Here is a 14,826-nt window from a genome sequence, read left to right on the forward strand (position 1 = left end):
GTGTGTGTGTGTGTGTGTGTGTGTGTGTGTGTGTGTTTGTGTGTGTGTCCACAGCTGTGAGAGTCCTTCCCGTGGGTGGTGTGATGTTGCCTCATGTCGCGGCAGTGGCACCTGTAACACCTGGTTTGTATCAAGTGTGAAGAGAAATATGAGAAAAAAAGACCTCATCAAACATAATATTTATCCCTCCTTCCTGTTGACTGGGTTTCTCCTCCTCCCTCCTCCAGATGCCCAGGAAGCTGTTTTGGCCCAGCAGCAGCAGGCAATCATGAACCAGCAGGCTATCATCATGGTAAACCCTCCGTCTGGGTCTGCATCTGTTTATCTGTTCCAGTGTTCTTGTTTTGGATTTAATGCACCATCGTCTTGTTTCTTAGGCCCAGCAGATGACCATGCAGGCTATGGCCATGGTTGGCAGCCCAGTGACAAGCCCCCCCACCTCCCCGATCACAAGTCCTCCCATGAGTCCCCTGCCTCACCATTCTCCCAGTCCATACTCCTACGCCAGCCCTTACGCTGTCATACCCCCGAGTCCATACGCTAACATCCCGCCCAGCCCCTATGCTAACTTCACTCCCACACCTTACGCTGCAGCAGACACCCCGCCCAGGCATCCCTATCCTCCTCCTACTCAATTGGAACAAACTTCATCGTACCATCAAGTTCAGCCTCCTGCAGAGCCCCAGAACCAGCCTCAGGCCCCCCACCACAATCCTCAGCAGAGCTCCACTAAAATTAACAAAACGGAGCCAGCACAGCCTAAAGCTAACACTGCTTCACGGGTCAGTAACTCTGTAACATGTGAGGTTACAGTCCAAGCTGACATATTACATAATGTTCCAGTACTTATTAATTCATGAAAGATGTTTTATTTGGTGTTACGTCCATGAACAAAAAGTAACGCTTACTCTGGAAAAATGATACCAACAAAACAAGATCCTTTTATGGAAAGAGTGAGTGGTTTGTTTGCAATAAAAATAAGAACTATGTAGTCGGGATGGTGAGCAAAAGTTGGTTGAAAAAAGGAAAGCAAGTCAACTTAAAGGTGAAACGAAAATAGGAAAAACCTTTTTGTAATCAGGTAGTCTCATTGGGATCAAGATGTCTTTTGACAAACAAACCTGAGTAAAGAAAAAGACAAAATGACAAATACAAACAGCATACACACACATACATACAAAAGCACATAACAGCATCAGTGACCATCACTAAATAGAAGTTAATGTTTAAAATTTGGGTGAGAAAAAAATCTCCGGACAGAAGTCAAACTGTAATGAGGGGTGATGCAGATGTGGCTTTTGCAGCTACTTCTGAGTGTGGTGCAACTTTTTTCTTGTTTTGATATGTTATGTTTGAGTTGAGTAGGTTGGTCAGTGTTTGCAGCCTGCAGTAATATAGTTCTGGTGATTTTATTGCTTTTATACAGGGCAATATTGTAATAATTTTCAGTCACGTGTATCATAATATGATGTACAATCCAGATTGTCTCAGATACTGTTACGCAGGTACATTTTAGTTTAAGTTTAACCATTTGATTGATTGATTCAATGATTGTAGCTGTGATAAAACTGAACATGAGGGTGCAATTCAGTGCAACATGAAATTAATTTGTCCACCAAACTTAACAGAAGAAGAAAAAACAACAACAAAATAACCACGCAGAATTGCAGATTACACATTTCTACTATCAATATCAAAGGAAATGTGCAGCATTTATACAGTCCAGTATACTTTCCTTTTTCTTTCCTTTTTTTTGCACTGACATTGGCCTGGTTGCAACAAAATCTCAAGAGATCAAATGTAATGACCTGCAAAGCCTTGAGTGCAAACTCTGTCCTCTCTGTGTGGCTTTTTCAGGTTCAGTCAGGTAAGGACAGCGTCTCTCGGAGGAAGGCTCCAGGCATCCCCATAAACAAGGACACACCAGTCAGGAAGTTTGGTAAGAGAGGATGAGAGAGAAAACATGAGAGAGTGAGCAAGCAAGAAACAGAGAGAAAGTCCTTTCATTCCCTTTAACTTAAACTCAAGTTAAGGAGAGCTTGACACAGAAAAGTATGACACCTTATTGGCTGGGGATAGTGTGAATACTTAGTAATGCCACTAATTTGTTTAATGTTGGTGTGTATTTCATAACTTTTTAAGTTTTTATTTGTGTGTGTGTGTGTGTGTGTGTGTGTGTGTGTGCATGCATTTGTTTTAGCCCCAGTTGTGACGACGCCTCCGCCCCCTGCTGGAGAGGTGGTGAAGTACTCGGCTCGGACTACAGATTTTGTTGCCCCCAGCCAAGATATTAAAGGTATCTGAATTCAAGAGCTGCCAGATGTTGATGTCACAGGTTTATGCAACATAACTGAATGATGATCATCATGAAGTCGTGTATTCCTTGATTTCAAGACACAGAACAACAAAGAACACAGACAAAGAAAATATAAAGATTAACCTACATAATTCTAACATGGTTTATATTATTTTGAAAGAAATCATCAAAAGGTACAACTCCCCACCTCCGCCAGCAGACCTGCTGCCATCTAACAAGAGGTGAGTTTTAACAAACACGCACACAGAGACTGATAAGTGTTGAGTGAACAGAATCAGAATCTGGTTTATTGCAAGTTGGTTTACACATTATATCTGCACGTATTTGCACACAATGAGCACAAATTATACAGTATTACATTTGTAGTTGAAACATCCTGTATAAAGTGTAACGTGATGTTGACACTGTGTGGATGTATTTAGGAGACCAGAGGGGAAGTTTAAGAAAAAGCAAAACCCTCGTGATGAAGCTTTACAGATCTTAAAGCCACAAATGGACCACCCTCCTGCTCCACAGGTACACACACACACACACACACACACACCCACACACACACACACACACACACACACACACACTCAAAGCAAGAATAAACAGAACACAAGCAGTGCTGGAAATCAGTCATACATGGGAAAGGTTTTGTGTCTGTCCAGCCCAAAGGTCCCGTTCCCCTCTCATCGTCTGCGTCTCCAATGAAGGAGGCGGGATTTAAACCCACCAGGAGCATAAAGACAAGAGCACCTGATCGTCCTCTCCCCATACCTCCTCCAGGTACATACTATCACTCAAAGTACATACTCACACAAAGTAACACCACTTTGCAGAGTTAAAGGTATATTGTGGCGCTTTCTAGTTTTGTTTTGATTTTACAAAAAACGAGTGTGATATTTGTAAGATCTAACACATATGTTTATTGCATTTCCTTCCTCTTAGTACATCTTCAAAGCCATTTTTGAAAGTAAGAAAACTAGCCTACATTGTTTAAACCGGCTGCTTGCAGTCTTGTCTATGATTTATGTTTTATATTCTGTTTATTGTACTACAGTGCCCCTAGTGGTCATAAAATCCAACTGAAATCTTTAAGCAAACGTTATGCTAATTTTAACTATGTACTTATCTATACCATAAAACTCTAAGATTTTACAAAATCGTTTTTACAATATCATCATTTTTTTACAAAATTATCATTATGAAAAATATTGACAACCAAATTTGTTTGTATATGGTTAATTTACGATGATCCAATGCAGCTAATCCTAAGCACCCGCTAGTTCAGGGGTTGTCTGTCTACCATTAACCAAGGAGAGAAAACACTGCAGGTTTTTATTGGAACCAAAAGCTCTGATCGCTGAGTGGCTTACATTATGTAGAGGGGAAGAACTGATCTGTGGAATCACCTGTGCATGATTAGCAGATTTATTATAGAAAATAAACAATCAATAGAGTTTCTAAACTGTCATAACTTTGATGATTAGCTACCCCTTTGCAAGATGTAGGAGAGAAGAAAACCCCAAGCAAACTAAAACATAGAGACTTATAACCCCATTTCTCTTAGAGGGTCTTCTGAAATGTGCCATTTCTTCTTACATGAGCCCACTAGACTTCATTTCATCTCACATTATTCAGTGTAAATTCTGCCTTTATATTGACAATTGAGTGTCATTTGCTTACTCACACTAAATCAACACTGGTGCTAACAAGTTGTGACAATGTCACTACAGAAATTCAGTTAAACAGAGACACACTTGCCCAATCCCAAAGTGAGCCCTGAGGACTATGGACTCACAGTATTAATTGATCTCAGGTGCTAAATGAGCAGTAGATCAGATAGGTATAAATAGGATTGGGACCGCACTTCACTAGAACACATTTACCATGGCGACATTTATTAACAAAGATGTTGCTGACACTTGCTGGTTTGGGAATCTTGATTTTAAGTTTGTTGCTTTCCACACGGCCAAGGCACAGGCTGCCTGATTCCAATTTTTTTCAAACTCTTGTTATACAAGCTGGACAACAACCACGGAACGGACCTGTTGTCCAGCTTGTAAAACAAAAGTTTGAAAAAATTTGGAATTCGGCAGTTGTCTCATTTGCCTTGGCCCTGTGGAAAGCAACAAACTTAAAATGAAAATTCACAAACCGGCAAGTGTCAGCAACATCTTTGTTATTAAACGTTGCCAAGGTAATGTGATCTCGTGAAGTGCTGTCCCAATCCCATTTATACCTATCTGAGCCCATGTGCCACTCACTCACTTAGCACCGGTGCCATATCCTGATATGCAAATTCTAAAAACACATCTGTCTGTCTTGTTGGAAGTTGACCTTAAAGCATTTTGATTTTTGGACAATAAAATTCATTCTCTGGACAACAGTGGAGCAAGGACAGTCAAACTGTCCCAAAGCAAAGACAGCAACAGATCAGTAACATGCTCACTTAATACAGGTTTGTCAAATAAAGGACATTGAATAAAAAGTAAAACTAAAATGTAACGCAAACTATTTGGTGCAGTGTCTCGAGAGCTTCCAGTAGAGACTGAGACCATCCAGACCCAACTTCATCAGAGAACCAATGAAGAGCACTACACCTACACCAATGTTCCCTGGAGACTGTACCTCAGGAAGGAGGTGTGTATACACACAAATACAACACAAAGATCATGATCCACTGTCAGAATGTTTGTATTCTGCTCTATTGTGAAAATGTGTTTGTTGCTTTTACAGGTTTTTTATCCCAAAGACAGCTTCAACAATCCTCTGGTGCTAGACCTCATTTTCAAACAGGTGACTGAAGAGATAGTTGAGTGAATGCAGGATGAATGGATGTAGCATCAGCAGATGCTTTTTTTTTAAAAATTATTACCAATCATGCTCCATATTTTTACCAACAACAGAAAAATCACAGAAAGATCTAACTAAATAATTTCTAACATCACCTCTCCTCTCCTCCATTGTCTCCTGCAGATAGTGAACGACACTCTGTCGGAGGCTTGTGTTCGCATCACCCGGGATGAAAGGCAGAAAATGAAGGCTCTTTTCGGTAGTCTGTCTGTTCTTCTAGCAGATATTTCTTTAGGCCGTATGTTCTATTTCAAAGACATTTCATTGACATTCACCAGTTCATGTGTCTTTTTATGTCATTGACAGTCAAACACGAGGTGGAACAGAATATGGATCCAGTGGAGGAGCATGTGAAGAAAACCATTGTGACGGCTGCCAGGGAAACCTGGGAAATTTACTTCTCCCGTCTGTTCCCTGCATCGGTGAGAGGGGTTAAATACTTAGAGGTTTTATAATTTAATGTTAATGAATCTGTTATTTTTATATTTATTGAACCTCTGTGTGTGTTTGGTGTGTGGTGTGTGTGTGTGTGTGTGTGTGTGCAGGGTAGTGTAGGAACAGGTGTGCAAGTGTTGTCAGTGTCCCACAGCGGGATAAAGCTGTTAAAGACGGTAAAAAGCAGCGCTGCAGCTCCAGACTACTTCAGAGTCCTACAAGCCTACACGTATGTGCTGTTTTTTATGCTTTTGTTTGAAAATTCTTAATAGCATTTCTTTTATCTTGTTTGGAGTTTCAGATACTGTATTTTGGTTTAACAGTTAAAAATTTGATTCAGGTAAGTTCACAGACAAACATAAAAAACTGTCTACCAACTTCCCTCCGCTTATTTTTGTTAACTTTTCAGGAGAAGATTGGTTTGTGTGTCTAGTCTTGCCAATACTGGATTTTTGAATCTATGTAATTCTCATACTCAAGAGTTTGCAATAACTTGTTGCTTATCAGTGGACATGAGCGAACATACAGTATACACTGGTACCGCTATATATGACAGAAGTTAATATCAGCCAAAGTATTGGTCAAGGAGCAGTGTGGCTCAAAACATACACATAAAATAACTACATCCTCATAAATCAAGAAATAAAATCACTATTCTTACAGGATCACAATATGGACAAGAATGTTGCTTTACAGTAAAATGGCTCATTAGAATGACATCTTTACAAACAGATTATCAACATGAATAATGGATTTTCATTAATTACATTAATTAAAATGTAGTCCATTTAGCATTAGGTAGTACTAGTACAGTTCCCGTTTGAAATATGCTTGTTTGAAACGAGGCAATTGCTTGGCCTGTGGTAATGCTGCTTGAAGCTTTCTTCAGAACTATTGTACCCCTAAATTACTTACAGAAGGACCCCAAAGCACTTGGCAACCACACTGTAGGCCCTATAGCCTATTACTTACTTACTGTGTACTCCACTTACATTGTACTATCACATTTACCACAATGTCACAATTAAAATGTGGCACCATGCGCCACCCAATCTGGCCCGCAATGAGAGCAATCAGCAAATTTTCACACATTTTATTCACAGTTTAATAACCAACGCTGTCCATACTGCTCCAAAAGCCAAACCTCAAGCTCATTGGTACCCAGAAAAACAAGTGTGAAGTAGATTGGATGAACGGTTCATGAGATATTTCAAAGACAGACCACATACACACACACATACAGAGGCTTCCTGATTTATTAGATAGATTGTATTGCGTTCTCAAATACTGTATTTATTCATTTTAGTATTTCATCATTGTTAATATTTGATAGCTATTCATTTCTACTATTTCTGTACCTTAGTTTTATATAATAGTTCAGAGCGTTTGTTCTTTATTACCTTTTGCACTTTATTTTTTGCAGGTTTGCAGACATCCTGTTTGTAACCATCCCCTCTGAGAACATGCTGGAGTTCAATCTGACCAATGAGAAACTGATCCTGTTCTCAGCCAAGGCACCGCAAGTCAAACATCTCATTGACACCTTCATTAATGAGATCAAAAAGGTACAGCACACACAAACACACCCTACAAAAACAATTTCAGCTAACACATGAACAGAGAAAGGACAGTAGGAGTCTCTGATGCTATTGAAGTAATGATTTTACCTCAACTATTTCTCCTACTCATCTGCCCTTAGTGAACGTAACAAACCCCCCTTTTCTCTGAGTTTTATGAGAAATGTTGAAAAATCAGGGACCAAAGCAATAGTAGATGAGTCAAGTTGAGGGTAAACGTCAGTCCAAATACCATAAATGCAAATAACATTACACTAACCGTTGGAAGTATCCAATTGTGTGTGTTTTTTCTTTCTTCCTTGCAGGACTCTGATTATGTTATTGCAGAGCGAAACTTTGTGACAGACGACCGCTCGATGCTCAGTTTTCACAAAGGTGACATCATCAGGCTACAGGTTATGGACGGACTGGAGAAGGGTGAGACATTGTGGTACATGTAGTAGAAATCCTGTTATCTAACGAGTGAATCTATGATCCAACCATGTGTGTGTGTGTGTGTGTGTGTCTCTTCCAGGTTACAGTTACGGATGTGTGGTGAGGAAGAAGTTGGTGTTTTTAGAGGAACTGAATAGAGACACTCAAGACTTCGGTGAGTTTTCATTAAATTGGAGTCTAAAACAAAATCAGATCTGTAAACTTTCCTTTTTGCATTTGGTAACCAGATGTTAGCTCAGTGGCCAAGGCCAAAAATAAACAAGGTGACAATTCAAACTGACAGCTTTGACAGATTTACTAAGCTGCACCGTGTCTGTATCCTCTGGAAGTGTGTTGGCATCTTAAACCAAGGACTAAAAATTGCAGTGATGATGAAACATAAATACAACATTGTATCAGAAAATTAGTTTCCAGATAGATATAGATAGATGGCAATGCAATTTGAAAAATATGTATTCATTGATTGATTTCTTGAGGACACAAAAGATTAAATAAAATCACAGCTGAGGAGAAGTCACGTCATTCCATTTCTTAACAAATACTGGATTGGACTAACTAAGTGTGTGCTTTGGTCAGGCTTTCTGAATTTTAATCCATCCTACATAATACAATCCCATGAGTACTTTTTTTTTGTGGCAAAAAACTGAACAAATTTTACATACAGCACTGACATATTATACCTTATAAAGTTAATGTGGCTAATGTGTTACCAAATAGTTGCATATTTAACTTGCAGTATATATATATGGAGCAACATCATCATTAATCTTGAGTCGTGTTTCTGGCAACCTAAAGAATGTAGAGGAAATGTTCACTCTCCTATGAGCTCTGCTTTGGTCTCCACCAACTTTTAAAAATATCTGCTAAATGCCACTATGTTCACTGGCTAAATGCCACTATGTTCACTAGCTAAATGCCACTATGTTCACTAGCTAGCTATCTTCATCTGACTGCTGTTGGTGCTGAACAGGTAGCATCCAGTGAGTTTTCAGAGCTTTATCATGGTAAACAGTTGTTGGTTGTATTGAAGTTGATGAGAGCGGTGAAAATAGAAAACTGGGAAAACCAAAACAATAAGCTGAAAGCTTCATAGAGCTGAGGGGAAGTGAAGCATAAGGTTCTAATTCTCTACCAGTACGAGAGACTCCTTTCACATTACACATAGTCATTTAGATTATATTAAGATTAGAGATTATTGCCACTTTTACAGTAGTAATAATTTAGGGTTCATAAACGATTAGGTGAAGTCTAGGACCTTCCACCACGGTACTGCGGAAGAGGGTCTAGCTAGTCCACACAGTATTCCTGGATGGGAGAAAAATGTGCTCTAGTTTGTTGGCTTTTCTTTAAACCAATCATAATTGTTTTGATCGGTGCTAAGCGCCGAGCGGAGCCAAAGTGCCGCTGCAAAATAGCCTCGGTAAGGAACTTGTTTTGGTGGAACACTTTTACTTTCTAAGGTTGTTTTAGTTGTGCAACAGAAAATTCAGTCTGGACAGTCTAGCTAGCTGTCTCAGTTTAACCTGCAGAAATCTGAGGAGCAGTTAACTATAGTCCTCATAAATTGAGTGAAATTTAAAATTATAACACAAAGGAAGTTGAAGGTACGGACATCCGGCCAATAAGAGCGAAAATCAGATGGATTTTTACAGTGGCAATGGAGCAATCCCAGAAGTGGAACGTTGTGGATATAGACCAGGCATGTAGTAGGTATGGCTAAGGTTAGAGTAATTCCCTGCAGGGTTAGTTTATGTGTAATGTTAGGAGTACCCATGTGTATAGTATCTATAATTAAACTGCAAGGGTTGCATTTTGTGCCAGGTTATTACCGTAGCAGCGGGGGAGACTTAAGCGAGAGAAAAGCTTGCAGATACAGATCAGACTTGTGTAAATGAAAAGCTGACCTGCTGTTGGAGGAAAGGCCGATAGTGATCAGGACTTACAGCAGAGAGGCGGGTTGTTTAGATGCCCAAAGCACTTGGGTGTGTGCCCTTTTAAATGAATGGGTGTTGTATTCCCTCTGCCCTGTGTGTGTGTCAGGTTGGAAGTTTGGTGCTTTGTTTGGCCGATCCGGTGCATTCCCGGCTGAGTGCGTCCATCCCGTGGCTCCTCCTGACTTCCTGTCGCTGCCACTGGACCGCAAGGCGGAGCCTCGAGGAGGAGCGGGACAGTTTGCTGTGTCGTCAGCCATTGCTGTTGCTGTGGCGTCCACCATGGCTGCACATGAAATAGATCAAACAATTGAGGTACACAGGCACACTCACTCATATACAGTTTTTTTTTCTGTCTTAACTGATCCGGGTATCAGATTGTTTTTCACTGTCAATCTTTTCAGAGGGTTTCCCTTGACGGCTTTGCTGATGGAGATCTGGATGAGACGGCCCTGCAAGATAGTAAATATGACATGTTGGAGTTTGCCAAGAAATACTTCAGACAGGGAAACAACATGAAGGGGTGAGATCAAGAAAGAGAAGTGCACACTCCCCGAAATCCTCTTAAACACACGGAAAAACAAATCCAGTAATGAAAAGTAACTTAGTACATTTACTTAGGTGTTGTTCTTAAGTACAATTTTCAGTTACTTTTTCTTGTCAAGTATTACCATTTTATGTTCCTTTATACTTCTACCTCACTACATTTTTTAATGACATATTGTATTCCACTACATTCAATTTACAGACACGGTTACTCGTTAATTATTAAAATTTACATACAAAACACATCATTAGTTGAAATATTAAATGAATTACATTATATATGATGGATTATGATAGAACATGATATAAAGTAAATAAATACTAAAACTGAAACCAATCTGTAAATTGAGTACGGTAGTTGTTGCTAACAGGACTTTTACTTGTAATGGAGAATTTTTTAAAGTGCACCACTGCTACTTTTTTCTGAAGTACATTTTTTGATTACTTCATCCAAATTGTGTTTAAATCTAACGGCTGCACTTTGTGACTGCTTTGTGTTAATAGAGATTCCCTGAAGAGCAAAAGCAAGAACAGAGACTCCAGAGAACCCACTGAAATGATCAAGTTCTCCAAGGTGGCTTTACTCTTGCTATAACTTAAAGCATGGTATAAAAAGTCTATCTACTCTTGGTTTTTGAGTGTATTGATTTGTTATATTACTTTTCTCCATTGCAGACTCCTCTGACTGAGTCTCTGATAGAGTTTACGGACCCAGTCATGAACAGAGTGGCAACTGATCTCTTCCTGTGTAAGTTCTCACCTTCTCTCATCTCTCCTCTAATTACATTATCTTATTTCATTACTCCTAGTGTGTGTGTTCTCGATGTGTAATTTGTGTAGTGGTGATGCGTTTCATGGGTGACTCACCGTCAAGGGGATCCACAGAGCAGGAAGTGGTCAGCACTTTCCTCAAGGTAAATACACAATTTTTTTTTTCTTAGGCTACTATTTTGCCCTTGACAGTTTACTAATATATATGTGTGTGTGTGTGTGTGCGTGTGTGCGTGTGTGTATGTGCCTGCGTGCGTGTGTCCTCGCCTCAGCTCATAGGAGAGTTCACCTTGATGAGGGATGAGGCCTACTGCCAACTCCTCAAACAGCTGACGACTAATACCAGCTCCAAACCGTAAGTCTGCTTTCCCATGTAAACCACGTACACACCACAAACCGACCCACAATATGCTCCGCTTTCTTCCCAAAGCCTGTAATCCTGAGAGTTTCTGTGCACTCTTGTGTTGTACAGTGATAGCTGCCAACGAGGTTGGAGGCTGCTGTACATCCTTACTGCTTTCCATCGCTGCTCTGAAGTCCTAAAGCCCTTCCTGCTGAAGAACCTGCTGCAGGCTTCTCGCAGCGCTGGGGCACAGTATCAGGGTGAAGAACACATGAGGTGTAAATCTGCTGTACACATTACCAACGCCAACAGCATGTAATGTTTTCTTTCAATGTGTTAGGCATCGCTAAAGCATGCGAGCAAAACCTGAAGAAGACGTTCAAGTACGGCGGCCGCATTGTTTCACCCAACAGCATGGAGCTGAAGGCTATGATGGTCAGTGCCTCTGTTTATTTATCCGCATTGGTGGAAGATGTATTCAGATCCTCTCATTATTAAAACTAGTGATAACCACAGTGTAAAGATTCTCCTTAACACATAAAAGTAATGCCATGACAGTAGCAGCAGTACAAGCAGCTAAAAGTAAAGGCACTCATTAGGCAGAATAGCCACATTCACATCTATGTTATGTTATAGTATGATATAAGCAGCAAATTGATGTGGTAGCCAATCGAATTGGAACTAATTCTAAAGGACAAGTGTGATGATAATTCAATTTCTTTCTTATTGTCAACCAATCTCATGAAAATACCAAAGCCAACAAGCACTGACAGTGTATGCAAAGCTTCTTCCTTTGTGTCATAGAGCTCCATTGTTGTCCAAACACTATTAAAAACACACTGTAGCCTAAAAATTACCCCCAATAAATGTTTTAAGTTGTATTTAAAGATGTATTTTGGAACCAATTTGCTTTAGGCTGAGACACGACAGGATAGGGAAGTTAAAATGTGATAAAAGACAAACACATAGTTGGTTTTATTCTTAGCACAATGTTCGTTAACAATAAGAAAACTATAAAATATCAAAATCATTATCCTTTACCTCGTTTACATATTGTTGTGTAGTTTAATTTTAATTCTATAAACGGATGCCTAATTTTGCATTTAAAATCTTAAGGTAAAGCACAAATATCTCAAAGTTGCACAGTACATAAGAGCTGTATTTAAATATAGTTACCCTCCACTGTTTCATATGTATGTGTGTAAGGTCCTGAAAGAATCAGCCATAGTCCAATATGTCCAGTGTATGTATAGTATGTACTGTATAAGTGTGTGTTTGTACCTCCTCAGGCGGGACGTAGTTCAAAACGTCAGCTGTTTCTCTTTCCTGGAGGCATTGAACGTCACGTGAAAATCAAAACGTGCTCTGTAAGTGTGCAGCCCCTGTCACGCACCAATGGTCATCATTTTCAAACTTTATTTGTAGAGCACTTTAAAACCACTACAGTGGACCCAAAGTGCTGTAAAGAAGAATAAATAAAAGACATAAAATACACAACTCACAGGAGGCATAAAATACAAAGAACGTGAGAAATAATAACAGCCAAACAATAAAAACAATGAAATTGAGTAATGTCAATGTCACTGGTGTCTATGAGGAGATGGCTGGGATTGACTTGTGTGTGTTGATATTGTCATGTTTTTCAGGTTGCCCTGGAGGTGATTGAGGAGCTGTGTTTTGAGATGGGTTTACACAAACTGGAGGCCATGGAGGAATATGCCATATTTTTAGTCACCAACAGAGGTGTGCACACAGACGTCTGCCTCTCTCTCACACACAAACACACATGAAACGTTATTAGCGCACAAAGTCAATCTTCTCGTCACTGTCAGTGAAGCAGATCCACTCACAGATCACATATCAGACTGTTCTCTGGTTTCTAGCTGTGGGAGAAAGTCACTCACGACTCTTGAAAGTGCCGTCATGGCAAAATTACATGATGGCTCTATATCACCTTTTCATTTCCGATACTGATATGCCAACACAGAGTCTCTGCCAAAAGCTATCCAGCACATGTTTTTCCTCCTTAATATCTACTTAGATGTTAAAGTGCCATTCATTTGCATGCTGTGCTTCTATATAAATGTACTTAAAAACATGATTCACAAATGGTCATACACTTAATCCTATTAGTGAAGAAATACGTAGTTCATAACATGACATAATATAACTCTTTCTAACAGTTTCAAAAGGAACTTTCACATGCTTTTTAAATTTTTCTGATAAAATGAAGAAGAAGCGTTTGTTAAGGTACTTGTTTTTGTACAGCTTTGCCATCTTCCTTTGCACAATGCTCTTGCTACTTCCGTCTTGTCAGGTTTTAGTGCTGAAAACTCCAATTTTCTGATTGCGTCTCTTGAATCCCTCACATGGGACTCATTGCTCTCTGTTGTTTTTGTTTTTTTCCTCCTTTAGCATTAAATATCTCCACATGAAAACAGCTGGCAGCTGTTGTCGCTCGTGTGCTATTCAAAAGCATTGCAGCTCACGCTACATGTGGCTACACAAACATTAACATGACTTTTTTTTCATGGTATTTATGTCAGTAGTTTGTATTGGATTTTAACTAGTAGTATTGGTCAGATACTGATTCGATTAACAAATCCTTCATAACAACTTAATCCCTTAACTGCGTAATTTAAGTTGACCTTTAGATGTAAGATGTTAGAAAATGTATGACTCTGTTACATAAATGACACGTATATGTGTGTATATGTGTGTGTCCAGGTCAGAATGTGCGTCCTCTGAACAAACACGAGTACATCATGGATGTTGCAACCGAGGCTGAGTTAGTCGATACCAACTACAGCTTCTGGTTCAGACGAGTCGTCTGGACTCAACCGCTCAAGTTTGATAATGAGCTCTGTGTTGCCATGCATTACAACCAGGTACGACAGGTGGAGCTTCACACGCATACTGTATATGTTACCTACTTGTTTGCATGTGTATGTAACTCTGTGTGTGTGTGTGTGTGTGTGTGTGTGCTTTCTCAGATCCTGCCCGACTACCGTAAAGGCCTGCTAAATGTTCTTCCACATGGAAAAGTGAGCGATCAACAGTTCCACCAAATCTCCAAACTAGCAGCTTTGCAGCACAGAGCCAAGGACATCATCTTCATCCCCAGCATGTGAGACAACAAACTATGTTTGACACTACAGCCTCTAGTTTCAGTAATCAAGGGATAAAAAAGTCTTTCAGAATACCTACAAATATTAGTTATACTTTATTGTCATCCATTTTATGTACTGTACTTTATCAATCATATCATTTCTGAGTTCATGACCCCAAATTCATCACAAGTTTTAGGTGTAACAGAAAACACTAATCCTAAAAAGACAATAATTGTTGTTGTAACAAGAGTAGTGGAAAAAATAATAGAGAAAGAAAAATGTCTGTCCTAGATAAGTTTCATGCATAAATACAGTGCAGTAAATTGAAAAATGCATACCTGTGTGTATATATACACACACATTCTAACATTCACACAGTTCACCAATTCTATTAAAGGTTACAATTTCTACAGCACAGCCATATAGCCCATCTTGTTTTAATACAGTCAACACTACCGCTTTTCATTTGCTCCAGTAGTTCAGTAGTTCCTTTTAAACATTTTAAGTCAATATTTATACT

The 14,826-nt window shown here is 39.5% G+C and overlaps 1 protein-coding gene across 2 annotated transcripts in view; it reads left to right on the forward strand.

The window, feature by feature from the left end:
- Positions 1-14,826, forward strand: part of myo15ab (myosin XVAb) — a 52,750-nt gene that overhangs the window by 34,533 nt on the left and 3,391 nt on the right. For both annotated transcript variants that reach the window (XM_032525133.1, XM_032525142.1), the window contains exons 45-72: positions 55-123; positions 228-292; positions 378-782; positions 1,858-1,939; positions 2,201-2,296; positions 2,478-2,538; positions 2,740-2,833; positions 2,971-3,088; positions 4,830-4,945; positions 5,042-5,101; positions 5,282-5,357; positions 5,465-5,580; positions 5,704-5,822; positions 7,017-7,158; positions 7,476-7,587; positions 7,685-7,759; positions 9,646-9,851; positions 9,941-10,059; positions 10,587-10,656; positions 10,758-10,830; positions 10,923-10,996; positions 11,126-11,208; positions 11,326-11,456; positions 11,537-11,631; positions 12,486-12,563; positions 12,843-12,939; positions 13,924-14,084; positions 14,190-14,323. In XM_032525133.1, coding sequence (XP_032381024.1) covers positions 55-123; positions 228-292; positions 378-782; positions 1,858-1,939; positions 2,201-2,296; positions 2,478-2,538; positions 2,740-2,833; positions 2,971-3,088; positions 4,830-4,945; positions 5,042-5,101; positions 5,282-5,357; positions 5,465-5,580; positions 5,704-5,822; positions 7,017-7,158; positions 7,476-7,587; positions 7,685-7,759; positions 9,646-9,851; positions 9,941-10,059; positions 10,587-10,656; positions 10,758-10,830; positions 10,923-10,996; positions 11,126-11,208; positions 11,326-11,456; positions 11,537-11,631; positions 12,486-12,563; positions 12,843-12,939; positions 13,924-14,084; positions 14,190-14,323 — 3,127 coding nt within the window. The remainder of the gene's footprint in view (positions 1-54; positions 124-227; positions 293-377; positions 783-1,857; positions 1,940-2,200; positions 2,297-2,477; positions 2,539-2,739; positions 2,834-2,970; positions 3,089-4,829; positions 4,946-5,041; positions 5,102-5,281; positions 5,358-5,464; positions 5,581-5,703; positions 5,823-7,016; positions 7,159-7,475; positions 7,588-7,684; positions 7,760-9,645; positions 9,852-9,940; positions 10,060-10,586; positions 10,657-10,757; positions 10,831-10,922; positions 10,997-11,125; positions 11,209-11,325; positions 11,457-11,536; positions 11,632-12,485; positions 12,564-12,842; positions 12,940-13,923; positions 14,085-14,189; positions 14,324-14,826) is intronic.

The sequence above is a fragment of the Etheostoma spectabile genome, chromosome 2 (genome assembly GCF_008692095.1).
Source record: "Etheostoma spectabile isolate EspeVRDwgs_2016 chromosome 2, UIUC_Espe_1.0, whole genome shotgun sequence".
In the NCBI taxonomy this organism is placed as follows: Eukaryota; Metazoa; Chordata; class Actinopteri; order Perciformes; family Percidae; genus Etheostoma; species Etheostoma spectabile.